The sequence below is a fragment of the Diachasma alloeum genome, unplaced genomic scaffold, assembly GCF_001412515.2.
Source record: "Diachasma alloeum isolate Michigan unplaced genomic scaffold, Dall2.0 Dall_scaffold_78908, whole genome shotgun sequence".
NCBI lineage: Eukaryota > Metazoa > Arthropoda > Insecta > Hymenoptera > Braconidae > Diachasma > Diachasma alloeum.
In genome coordinates this window covers 4,843,214-4,855,939 of record NW_021683643.1, presented here as the reverse complement: position 1 = coordinate 4,855,939, position 12,726 = coordinate 4,843,214, and the positions used below count along the sequence as shown (strand labels likewise).

Below are 12,726 nucleotides of genomic sequence, written 5' to 3'. Positions count from 1 at the left end.
TAATGTTTGCTATACTCCAACGAACAAACCCAAGTATCCGTTTTGCTTTATATTTATCAGATAATGAGAAAATGATTTTTTTAGTTTCTATTTGTTTTCCTCTTTTTAGCAAACGCTAAAACTAGTAGTTTTTCGTTATTCCACGTTGTAATCATACGTAATCGAAATATTATAACAAAAAAAAATGGGGGAAAACAACGAATTTTAGCATTTGCTAAAAAGAGGAAAAAAAATAAAAAGTAAAAAAAACAGTTTCTCATCATCTAATAAATATAAAGTTAAACGGATACTCGGGTTTTTTCGTTGGAGTATAACGAACATTAAAAAAAAAAAAGTTGTAATCGCACGAAACTGTGGTCCAAGGAGCCTTTTTGAGCTAAAAACGTGAAAAATGACGTTTTTGGTAAATATACGGGGCAAAACGGTTCGAGTCCGAAATTTTCTCACTTTTTTATATATCCCTTCATATATCAAAAGTCATCCAATGGCTGTTGAGGCCGAGTCGAGACTTNGAATTTTCTAGAAACTCCTTGAATTCTTTCGAAATTTCTAGAAACTCCCTGCAGTCCCTTGAACTTTCTAGAAAAATCTAGACCTGTAAGCTCAATTTCACAAAACGACTCCTCATAACGAAAACATATTTGACGTATCCTCATCAAAATTTTGCCCTTATGTGTAAATCATGCCAAATCTGTGCGGAAAGTACGCATAGATGTGCAGATAATCCGCATAAAAATTGTGTATTTCATGCATAGCTATGCGGATAATCTGCATAACTATGCATGATTCACGCACTATTTATGCATGATTTGTACATAAGAGAGTGACTTCGGATTATGTGTGAATCCTGCATAACTATGCAGATTATCTGCACACTTATGCGGATAGTCTGCACAGCGTTTTCTGTGTGCAGGGGAATTTATTAAGGAAAGGCTTAATTAAATTCAATTTTATCTTGTTCTATTCGATAGTAAAACAAAAACGGATACCTAATTTTCTTCTTTGGCCGCTAACCAAGAGTGAGAAAAAACTTCTTTTTTTTCTTATTGGTTGAAAACTCAAAAACGTAGTTTTAGAGGAAGAAACGAGGTAAATGGGTTGATTCAATATAATTCCTACTTCCTTGCATATTCCATCATGTATTAAAAAGTGCTCGATGAGTCCCTTCAATCGCCACGAACTTTCAAGTTTCAGGGCAGTCTTAATGGAATTCCACTTGGACACTTAATGGGTCCAAGTGGAAGGAGCAACGACTCTCATGACATTTGGTGCTCAGATGATTTTGAAATCCCATGAAATCAGTACACGAAGAGAAATTTTCTAGAAAAATTCTAGTACAAGTAGTTGAAAAAATTAGAATCCACCGGCTGTGAAAAATTCTAGTGCTATTAAGGTAAAATTTCTTGGTATTTCTGGTAAAATTTCTGGGGATTTCTGTGAAATTTTCACGGCAATAGGGGGAAAAATTCACGTTTTCCCCAATAGAATTTCTAGTACCGGCACTGGAATTTTTTCCTGGCCGTCACTTTGCGCCTCTCTTCCCGTGCTAGCATTATAATTTTTCTAAAAAAATTCTCTCCGTGTAGGGAAGCGATAAAACGGTTTAAGTTGATTTTGACTATTAGCCAGTGTTCAACGACTATTTCGAAATCCAAGGAAGACAGCAAAATTTTTGTCATTACCTTTATTTGTAGACCGAATTGAGGGCTATAAAACGATTATTTCCGTAACGACCTACGGAAGGAAATATCCGTAATGACCTTTTTCGTAGCCCTCAATTCACTCTATGAAAAAGGCAATTACGGAAATCGCGTTATTTCTCTTAAATTCGGAGATATTCCTCGAAAACTCAGCCAAGGGCTCTAAGTCGACCTAAACCGTTTCACCGCTTCGCTGCTGAAATATGAGACAAAATCGGGCAATATCATGAAATCACAAGAAATCCTATGAATTTTTGAATGAAATATCCTTTGAAATATCTGAAATTCATTAAATCTCCTGAAATTTTAGTAGCTTTATGAAGAGATTCAATAATTTCCATTTCCATTTCGCAGCAAAAGCAAAAAATCTGCGAGGTTTTCAAAGAATTTCATAAACTTTCGTTTATGAAATTTCTCAAAGTGCCTTTAAAAATTGTATGAAATTCTTTGAGAACCTCGCAGATTTCTGAAGACTTCATGAAATCTTTTGGAATTCCCTCTAAATTTGACTTGTTCCGGCCAATTTTCTCGGTCATTGGCTCCAAAAAATAAAAAACAAATCAATTTAGAGGAAGGAACGACGGTCAAAATAATAATTTTATGAAATTTTGAAATCCCTTTGGTATTAAACATTTCAGAATCCTTAAGGGGAGTCTACCATGAGTTTCTAAAGTCGCGGGCTATTAGAATGAGATTTCTCATACATTGACGATCGACTATATGGCTGAAAATGAATAATTAGCGCAAAAAAAGTAATTGTTTATTGTTCGTTTGCCCCGCAGACGCTTAAAATGTTGAAAATAGTCCAGGGCCTTCAATTTTTGAACTGACCACAGTAGTTTTTACGGCCGTCCTGAAAAAACAGTTCTACACTTCAACTTAAGCCGGTCTACCGCTTCGCTACTGAATTCTTTCGGAGTGATTATACCCCCTCGGCTCTAGCTGTTTTATGTCTCACCTCTGATGATGTTGTCCACACCAACTCTCACTTCCTCCTCGACCTCTCGAGTTTTTTCGGAGAGAACCATGTCGCTGTAGGGCAATTGCCAGGGGTTTCCTGACTCATCCTTGCCTCTCCAAACGTCCTGATACTCGAGATTCGCTTGAATCAACTCGGGAAGGAAATTCGAGGGGACTGGCTTTATTCCTGGATCTGATTCGTCATCCTCGGACTTATCAGTATCACTCTCCTTCTTAGCTTTCGATTTTTTAGATTTTTTCGATTCTTTTGAGGAAGAGGACTCCTTTGATTTACTCAATGAACTCTCCGTTCCCTAATTATTAATTTTTTATGATTACTCTGTGTTCCTTTTCAATTTGAAATATTTATTAATTTTTCGAAAAATTGATTAATTAATTGACATTGCTATTTAAATTGTTCAATTTGGAACAATTTCATAGGTCAATTGACTCGAATTGTGAATTCCATATCAAATTGTAACACTTGAATATTTCCTGACGTTTTAAAAATGTCATTGCCTGTAGCTTTCTTCAGTTTTTCACCCCGAAACTATAGCAAATACCCGAAATGTGATAACAAAACGTCCCTAACATACTAAAACACACGCAGAGAATGATGTGCCGTATCACGTCTGAGAAAATGACAATTCTGTTTCAGCAGCCCATCAAAACACATTGAACGTGTCCACCATCCAATATTCAAAATCAATCTTATCCGTTTATAACATTGAAATTAATTCTATCTCGTGAGATATTCAACTAATTTAAATAATATGAATTGTCGTGAATTTAAATCAATTCAAATCCCTTTCAAAATCCACACGTATGAAAAAATCCTATAGGATTCCCTATAGGAAATCCTATGGAGAATTTGAACATTTCCTATCGGATTTTTCAGATAGGATTTCCTATAAGATTTTCAATAGGATTTCCTATGAAATATAGGGTCACAAGGGTCAGAATGAGGGTCAAAAGTGTCACATGGGGGTCATATGGGGATCATGTGGGAGTCATATAAGGGTTATATGTGGCTCATATGAGGGTCACATGGGGACATATGGGTGTTGTACAGAAATCATAAGAGGCTCATATGGGAATCATATGAGGATCAAATAACCTTCATATTACCCTCATCTAATCCCTGTATAACCCCCATGTAACCTCTATATGACCCTGATATGATTCGCATATGACATCCATATGATTCCCATATGACCTCCATATGACCTCCATATGACCTCCCTGTATGACCATCACATTACCCTTAAATGACTCTAATATAACCCTTTATAACCCATATATGACCCCCACATGGTCCCCATATGACACTTTTGACCCTCATTGTGACCCTTATGTCCCTAAATTTTATACACGGAGAGAAATATTCAGTAAAAATTACGGAACAATTCACGTAATCCGCAAGGGAGAATCGTTTTCCGGTAGTTTTTATAAGAATTAAAGAGAAGAAATCTGAAACGTTCAGTGAATTTTTAGGTTCATCACCGAACAAAGTACGAAATTGTTACGTAATTTTTCCCGAAGAAGTAAAATCTTACAGAAACTTGCCGACTTATTGTGCCTCCAAAATAAAAAATTCTTGAACGTTCAACAATTTTTATGAAGCTGGTGAGTTATTTCTACGTTGCGTTCCGTAAAATTTCTCAATCGTTGGGGAAAAATTACGGAACGACTTGTCCCCACAGTGGTGAGGCATCAGACGGCTGGTTAATTTTTACGAAACAAATCGTAAAACTTACATGGCGATTCGTACAATTTCAGTTCCGACTCACACTTTTTATTGAATTTTACTTCGCTCGTGGGTTACGTTTCGAAGCGTAATTTTTACATTTTTTTCTGGTAATTTTTATTGAATTTTTCTCTCCATGTAGGAAATCCTATAGAAAATCCTATAGGATATTCTATAAGAAATACAATAGGAAAAACCTGATGAAGAATCCTATAGGAAATTTTCAATTAGGGATCAAGGGAAAATTTGGAGAAATAATATAACAACGTTCGTTAATTTGTAACATCTGCGACGTTTCGCTAAATATTTTAACTTCTCCAGGCTCTGGGAAGAAATTACAAACCCAATAAAACAGGTAGCACGTCTAAAAAACTGCCGTCAAAACAACTCCGCCCTATCCGCTACGTGTTATTTTGGAGGTTTTTTTTTGACGGAGTAGTTTTGAAATGGAATTTGTAGTCATGGACCCATAGAACACTGCCAGTATTTAATTTGTCTGCAAGTATTCTCTCCATATACTCGTCTGATGTTATCGAAAAACCCACTTTCATTACAATCAATTTTGTTATAGCAATTTCGTTACAATTTTGCTATAGAAAATCCTATCTGGAAAATCTTATAGGAAATGATTGAATTCTCCATAGGATTTTTTCATACCTCGCTCACTCAACCACGAAATCTTTTGTTGTTCACATATATATCAACATGAAAAATTACCAGTGGAATTATCAAAAATTATCAGTTGAATACCGTGTTTACTATATAAATTAACAGTCGACTAGTGCAATTCTATTGTCTGAAATTTGGATGGGACAAATTCTCACTTGTAATACCGGAAGAGCTTCAAAATTATCGGGTATTTTCCGATAGGTTCGTTTGCAAACAAACGAAGGAGTCAAGTTTTTCAGGAAAATAGTATATTTCGATACGAGTGAGACAGAATTTTCACGAGTGTGAAGTTGGCGGCCCGAGGCGAAGCTGAGGGCTGCCAATCACACGATCTGAAAATTCCTGTCTCACATGTGTCGAACAATAGTTTTTGACAGTGATGTTACGTTCAGCGAGTGGCGACTGTGCCTTTTTTCGTTTACTAGTAAACGAAAAGACTTTTCGTTTACGAGTAAACGAAAAGGCACTTTTCGACACGAGGTGAACGTAGCAGCAGTGTCAAAAATAATTTTAACCTGAAAAACTTGACGACTTCGTTTGTGTGCAGGGAACCTTGAGGAAAATGCCCGATTAATTTTGAAGCTTGTGTGGTATTCGGGGGATTATTTTTACAATCCAAATGTCGGGCAATATAATTGGACCATGAGACGAAACTCACAATTGAGAAGCGAAAATTGTATAATTAACACAACGACACAATTGAATTCAATCTGTCAGTTTGACGAGGGGTTAATTCGACTGCATGATGTTTTGTTTTTTATATAGCAACTATCAGAGAAAATTATCAAAAACTTATCAGTTGAAAACCCTGTAGCTTGTACCACGTGATGTCGAATGGGCCAATTATATTGCCCGATATTTGGGTTGGAAAAATAATCAGTTGAAAACCCTGTAGCTTGTACCACGTGATGTCGAATGGGCCAATTATATTGCCCGATGTTTGGGTTGGAAAAATAATCCACATAATTCTCTTCTGATTGGTCCACGGGACATCGAATACCGCAATTCTATTGTTGGAAACGATGATCGGGGAAATAACCAGAAAAAAAACTGTGGCATTTTCTCACTCAATTATTGATTACCACTTGTACACAGTCATTATTTTTGGTCTAGGAAAGACGAGGGATTGGAAAAAAGTTAAAAGCTCATTCTTGTTGCAAAATGCCTCAGTTGTAAAAAAAGATTTCTTGACGTAGGCTCATAAAATAGCTCATTCACGAAACAGTGAATACGAAGTTTGTATTTGATTTACTTGAATTACCTGCCGACTCAGGATCATTCTCGAGCCTCCGCTCTCCGCGGATGGCAGCTCAGGTATCTTGCCCGTTTGTTGGAAGTAATCATTGATCCAACTCCTCAGTTCGATCCTCATAGTCTCCTCCATTATCGCACTCTTCTCGTTCTTCACGAACTCCTTAGTTTCCACCAACATTTTCTCGTACATCTCCTGGTACTCCACCTGTTTTTCATACCGATGACATTTTATCCGCTCGGCCTGACGAAAATTCTCGGACACCACTTGACTCGGTTGGACCATTCCTATCAACAGCATCTCCTCAATTCGCCGTTTTCTCATTCTTTGACGCGTTATGTAGCCCCTCCAGACCTTTTGTATTCTCATTGTTGCGGTTATTTCCTTTACGGGGTCACTCGGTTCAACGTCCGGTTTGATTGTCGATCTCTCTTTCATCTCTCGAATTTCTTTCATAAATTGGAACCTAAATGGAACCATTTTGATAAATCGGTCGTTACGTCACGTACCAAAAAATTTTATAGAAAAAGGTAGTATTGCACTAAAAAATTCTATTGGATTTGTATACGACTTCTAGGGGACGGTAGGGCAAAACGGACCACTGACAGAAAATTGATAATTTCTTGATGTTATTTATAATTTTTGCTTCCATTCGGAAGCAAAAACAAAAATTCAGAGTCATTTGTGGTTTGAGGTGATTAGCAAATCTCATCAAATTGCGGCTCGACGATACTTGTTGTCTATAAAACACCTGTAACGATCAAGATCCTGAAAATCACTTTTAATTCAATACATTCAGTGTGCCTGATTTGGAGGAAAGAAAAAAAATAAAATTACCAATTTTCGGTCAGTAGTCCCTTTTGCCCTATAAGAATGTTTTAAAAAAAAAATTTCCAATCTTTAGATGCTCGAAATAACGAATTTTTGAAAGAAAAAAGTTGAAAAACTTGAATTTTGCCAATTACGTCACGGTCGACTATTTTAATTTTGTTTTCAGTAATTCTTATAATGAAAACGAAAATTTTGAGCCGTCATACATGTTGGGTTACATCCAGGATCTATTTTTTTTCAATTTTTTCTTCTTAAAATTGTAAAAATTTGGTGAAAACACTTTAAAACGACTTTAATTGTGTATCGAAAAAGTATGTAATATATAGGTATATATTTAAATTTACTTTATACTGTTTATAATCAAAGTCAACCAATGACATTTTGAGGTGTTTTGACCGAATTCGCGTAATTTTGAAAAGACAAAATTTAAAATAAAATAGATCTAAGACGAAACCCAATATGTATGACGGCTCAAAATTTTTCTTTTGATTATAGGAATTACTGAAAAAAAAAAAGAAAATAACCAACCGTGACGTAATTAGCCAAATTCCAGTTTTTCAACTTTTTTTTCGATAATTCGTTATTTCGAGCATCTAGAGATTGCAAAAAATTTGGACAAAAAACATTCTTATAGGTGGTGAAAAATGAAAAATTTTGGTCCCTAATAAATCGAAATCGGATGAGTAGAACTCGAATTATTGTAAAAAAAACGAACAATTTGAGAAAAAAAATATCTCCGAACTGGGCTGTCAAAAAAAATCTTTAAAAATTTGAGAGATATTTTTTCAAGCCCCCCAATCGTAGAAAAAATCGCCATCAATTTTCAAGAGGGTGAGGGTCAGCCGTTGACTCATTTGGCATGGAATACCTCATATAATTGTATATATTGTAAAAACTGCCATATTATGTTAAATAAATGCCTTTAAACGTAAAAGTATTGAGATATTTTCCGTGAAAATTCGTCGGCCTCAATTTTCAAAGTTCTTTCGTTTGGTTTTTTTTAACACTCCGTTGGTCGCGCAAAAGTTACGAACGTCGTTGGTCGCGCCATAAGCGTCGCGTCGCACCAGCATAAATCAACATACTGATAAATTTGGAAGATCTAGGAAAAATCAGAAAAAAATTGAGAGCTATCTAGCTCGTATATTTAAAAAAGAAGTCCCGCGAGATTTTTTATGTTCACTGTGACCGTTCATTATATATTCACGATCAAAGTTGCCGCGAATGATCTTGAGTCGGCAGGTAATTCAAGCAAATCAAATACAAACTTCCTATTCACTGTTTCGGGAATGAGTTATTTTATGAGCCTACGTCAAGAAATCTTTTTTTACGACTGAGGCATTTTCCAACAAGAATGAGCTTTTAATTTTTTTCCAATCCCACGTCTTTCCTGGGCAAAAAATGATAACTGTTTACAAGTGGTAATGAATAATTGAGTGAGAAAACGCCAGTTTTTTTTCTGGTTATTTCCCTGATTATCCTTCCGAACAATAGTGGACCAATCAGAAGAGAATTATATCGAGAATTTTTCCCATCCAAAGTTTCGGAATAAAGATTTGAAAATCTAACTACTTATGATATTTTTGGCGGATATCTTCATTGGTAGGACTTCTAGACACTTCAAAATGAGATGTAAAATTTTGCAAATTTTTCTGAGGCTTTACTACCGTGTAATTTAAAAAATCGGAAAAAGTGCCGCGCGACGCTCGTAGCGCAAGAAAACGGAGTGTTAATGAGAGGGGAAAAAAGGTAGAAAATATATGTCGAACAATTTCTATATAAAGCATCTCACTAGAATAAGTTGAATGGGAAGGTTAAATTTTGTTGATGTTTTTCCATGAAATACTTTCTATTGACCACTTACTATTGAAAAAAAGCCCCAGGAATTCTACAGAATTTTTTGATAGAATTGACGAAAAACTAATGAAATTTCCCGTAAAAGTCTAACAGAAATTCAATAGATTTTTTGACAAAACTGTGATTTTTTTATTCATTTTTTGTAATACATGCCTGAAACATTTCCAGACGGTTTAGCGAGCGGAAAGTGCTTGTTTTCCGCACGACATGCGTAAAGCTCATTAGAGGTTGTGCAATAGTACACACCTCCCACGGGTCAAACAATACTTTTACGCCTTCGTACAAAAAATATCATTTATCCTTTTTAAAAAATATGATGTATCGAAGAAGTGCCCACAATCGTGATTTTCTATCAATGAAACGTCAAAAACGTCAGAACCGATTAAATAAACGATCGAATTCGGCAAAAATCGGATAAAATCCCAATAGAATTTTAAAGTACGAGATCGGCGGCGCGTGCTACACTGAGAAAAAAAATTATTTTTGCTAAAGATCCGTTTACTTGAGAGAAGTATTTATTTTTTCAATACTGTATTTCTCCACTCAAGTCATTTCCAGGGAATCCTCATTAGGTTTCAATCATGGCAATTATATTCCTCTAGAAGATGATCATGTTAGTTATGATCTTGAGTGAACTCCCTCAATAATTATCAACATTAAAAAATTTAGTAAAAATGAATAATCCTTCGAGGAGTTTATCCAAAGTCATGTGCAACATCCCGAGTAGAAATTTCGTCGGGAGCCCCCAACATATGGGGCCTATTGTAAGAAAATTATTTTTTCGTGTATTTTTCTTGCAATAAATTTCGTTAAAATTAATGAAAACGTTACAAATTTGTAGAAATTCTATTCAGAAGATCAATCACTTGATTTTGATTGCTTCTACTTTATATATTTTTTCTGGCTATCGGAAGTTAATGAGTTGCGTTGCTATTCAGCGCACAGTGACATTAGTGTCAAAAGGACACTCTTATTGAGGAGTTAATCATCATCAATACATTCCTTCGTTATCCGGTCTAAATGTTACGGTAAAAAATATTACGCCATAATATTACGGTAAATAATATTACGATCCAAATTGTTACGGGTCTAATTATTATTGGTCGTTTTTATTATTGGAAATAATATTACAACGTTTTTACCGACGTCGGTGTTATTATTCATTATTATTTTCCGTTATTTATAGCATTTCTTTTGTTTCACAAATTCGTAATTTGTTGAATAAAAAACCTTTGTGTAATACTAGTTTTGCGCCTTTTTGGCTGAGATTGAAGTGAAGAGACATGGTAATTATTTCAACGCACCCGTGTCGAGCATTCCGATATAATTAACTTTTGTTGAAGAATCTTCGGTTTTGTGTGTGAATGTTTGAGGGAATTTTACTTTGTTTTGGGGGATTAATATAATCGTACCAACTCATACACCTGTTGAGTAATCGATGGTAACTGACCTTGGGCCATATTTTTTGGTGTTGGGCTATTATTGTATCGATTTGATTTTCGGAGAATTCCTAATCGAGCGGATAAAGGTTTATCCTTGATTCCATACCTTTATGTAGGGTAATATTACGGTTCAATAATTTTTTGTCCCGTAATAATTTTCTGCGTAATATTTTGTCCCATAATATTTTTGCGTAATATTTTTTACCGTAATATAATGGTTCCGTAATATTTAGACCTGCAACCCATTTCTTCAGCTAGCAGACATCATTTAAATTGAAAAAAAGGAGATTAACAATTAATTATGTCTTTATCAGCTGATGTTTTATATTATTCTATACCTCACGCGACCTTGGCGTGCTCGCTCATGTGTCTGGATGAGTCGTATTGCTTCGAATTCACTCAACGTCTTTGGTTGAATAATTTCATCAAGTGCACCTACTGTACGCAGTACGTCACTGATAAATGTTCGTCGCTCTTGTATTTCCGTCTCTCTCTCGCGTCTGATGTAAGTTGGTATCCTCAGCTCAGCCTCCTGCGGTAGTATTCCATATTTCATGAGAATGTCATCGCAGTAATTGTACTCTGACAGATCGACTTCGACGAGTTCATGTTTCAACTCGAGAATTCGACCCAGCGTTGCATCCAACAATTTTCGGATTAAGGAGCGCTTCTGGGGCTGGGTCACTTGGTCGTAGCATTGCTCCAATTTATTGCATATCACTATGTACCGGATGTAGAGCTCTGAGACATTTCGATGGACCTTTTTCCGGTCCTTTTGGGGCTTCGAGTTCTGGAGATTTGAATCCGCTTGGATTATCTCGTCTAAAGAACATTGCGCGTCTCTCCAGAGTTCGTCGTATGTTACATTAGACATTTTTAGTGGATTTTATTTGTGTTTTAATTTTTGCACTTTTATATTATCCACTTTTTCTCCCAATTTTCGATCGGTTTTGCCGAATATTTCGAATTTGAAGACAGTTTGTGAAATATTCATATGAGGTATTCTATGCCAAATGAGTCGACGGCTGACCCTCACCCTTTTGGAAATTGATCTCGATTTTTTCTGCGATTGGGGGACTAGAAAAACTCAATTTTTTTCAGATTTTTTCGACAGTCCATTTTGGAGATATAATTTTTTCTTTATTTTTTCGTTTTTTTCAATAACTTGGGTTCTATTCACTCAATTTTGATTTATGGCGGCTTTTGAGTCGTCTATTTTAATTTTCCATTTTTTTACCATCTATAAAAAGATTTTGAGAATTTTTTTTTCAATGAGCAGGTGGTCATAATACCAAATTTTCAACAAAAGATTTGAAAAGCTTGAATTTTTAAAATTATGTCACCTTTTATTTTTCTCGTCTTTTTTCAGTAACTCTTATAATCAAAACAAGTATTTTGAGCTGTCATACAAGCTGGGTTTCGTCGTGGATCTATTTTATTTTTAATTTTTTCTTCTCGAAATTCCGTGAATTTGGTGAAAACACCCCAAAACGAATTCCAAAACGACGATCAAAAAAATATGTAACATATAAGTATCCATTTAAATTCACTCCATACTGTTCATAATCAAAGTCAATCAACGTCATTTTGGGCTACTTTCCCAAATTCGTGGAATTCCGAGAAGAAAAAATTGAAAATAAAATGTATCTAGGACGAAACCCAACTTGTATGACGGCTCAAAATACTTGTTTTGATCAGGGATAGCCAAATTCGTAATATTTTATTATAAATATTGTAGCCATCAATTAGATAACATCACTCTTGAAATTTTTGACTACTTAAGTATCATCAATTCAAATATTCAAATTTTCAACTATTTTATCAATCGATAATTGAGGTAGGAAGATTGATGATTATTTGTGTAATCGAAAATCCCCTTTCAAAAAATTTGAATTATTCATTTAGTAGTAAATTTACAGCTTCATATTAACAAATTTTGAATACATCATTATTCGTAAAAAATCAGATTGTTAATATTATATTATTTGAAAAATTTAATCAACATATTTTAAACCTTCTTTAATGTGAGGGTCAAATTCTTGTAATATTACAGAAATTTAATATTGATGGGGATCCCTGGTTTCGATTACGAAAGTTAGTGAAAAAAAGACGAGAAAAATAAAACGTGACATAATTCGAAAAATTCGAATTTTTAAACTTTTTTTTTGAAAATTCGGTATTATGAGCATCTAGGGGTTGAAAGAAAAATTACTCAAAATTATCTTATAGATGGTAAAATATCGAAAATTTCGACCTGTCATAATACAA

General features: G+C 34.9%; 1 protein-coding gene across 1 annotated transcript in view; it reads right to left on the bottom strand.

Annotated features, from left to right (window-relative positions):
• Window positions 1-11,332, bottom strand: part of LOC107047769 (dynein regulatory complex protein 11) — a 31,829-nt gene extending 20,497 nt beyond the window's left edge. The window contains exons 1-3 of the mRNA XM_015270601.1: window positions 10,797-11,332; window positions 6,338-6,794; window positions 2,659-2,974 (exon numbers count right to left, since the gene is read on the bottom strand). Coding sequence (XP_015126087.1) covers window positions 2,659-2,974; window positions 6,338-6,794; window positions 10,797-11,332 — 1,309 coding nt within the window. The remainder of the gene's footprint in view (window positions 1-2,658; window positions 2,975-6,337; window positions 6,795-10,796) is intronic.
• Between the last annotated feature and the right edge of the window lie 1,394 nt (window positions 11,333-12,726).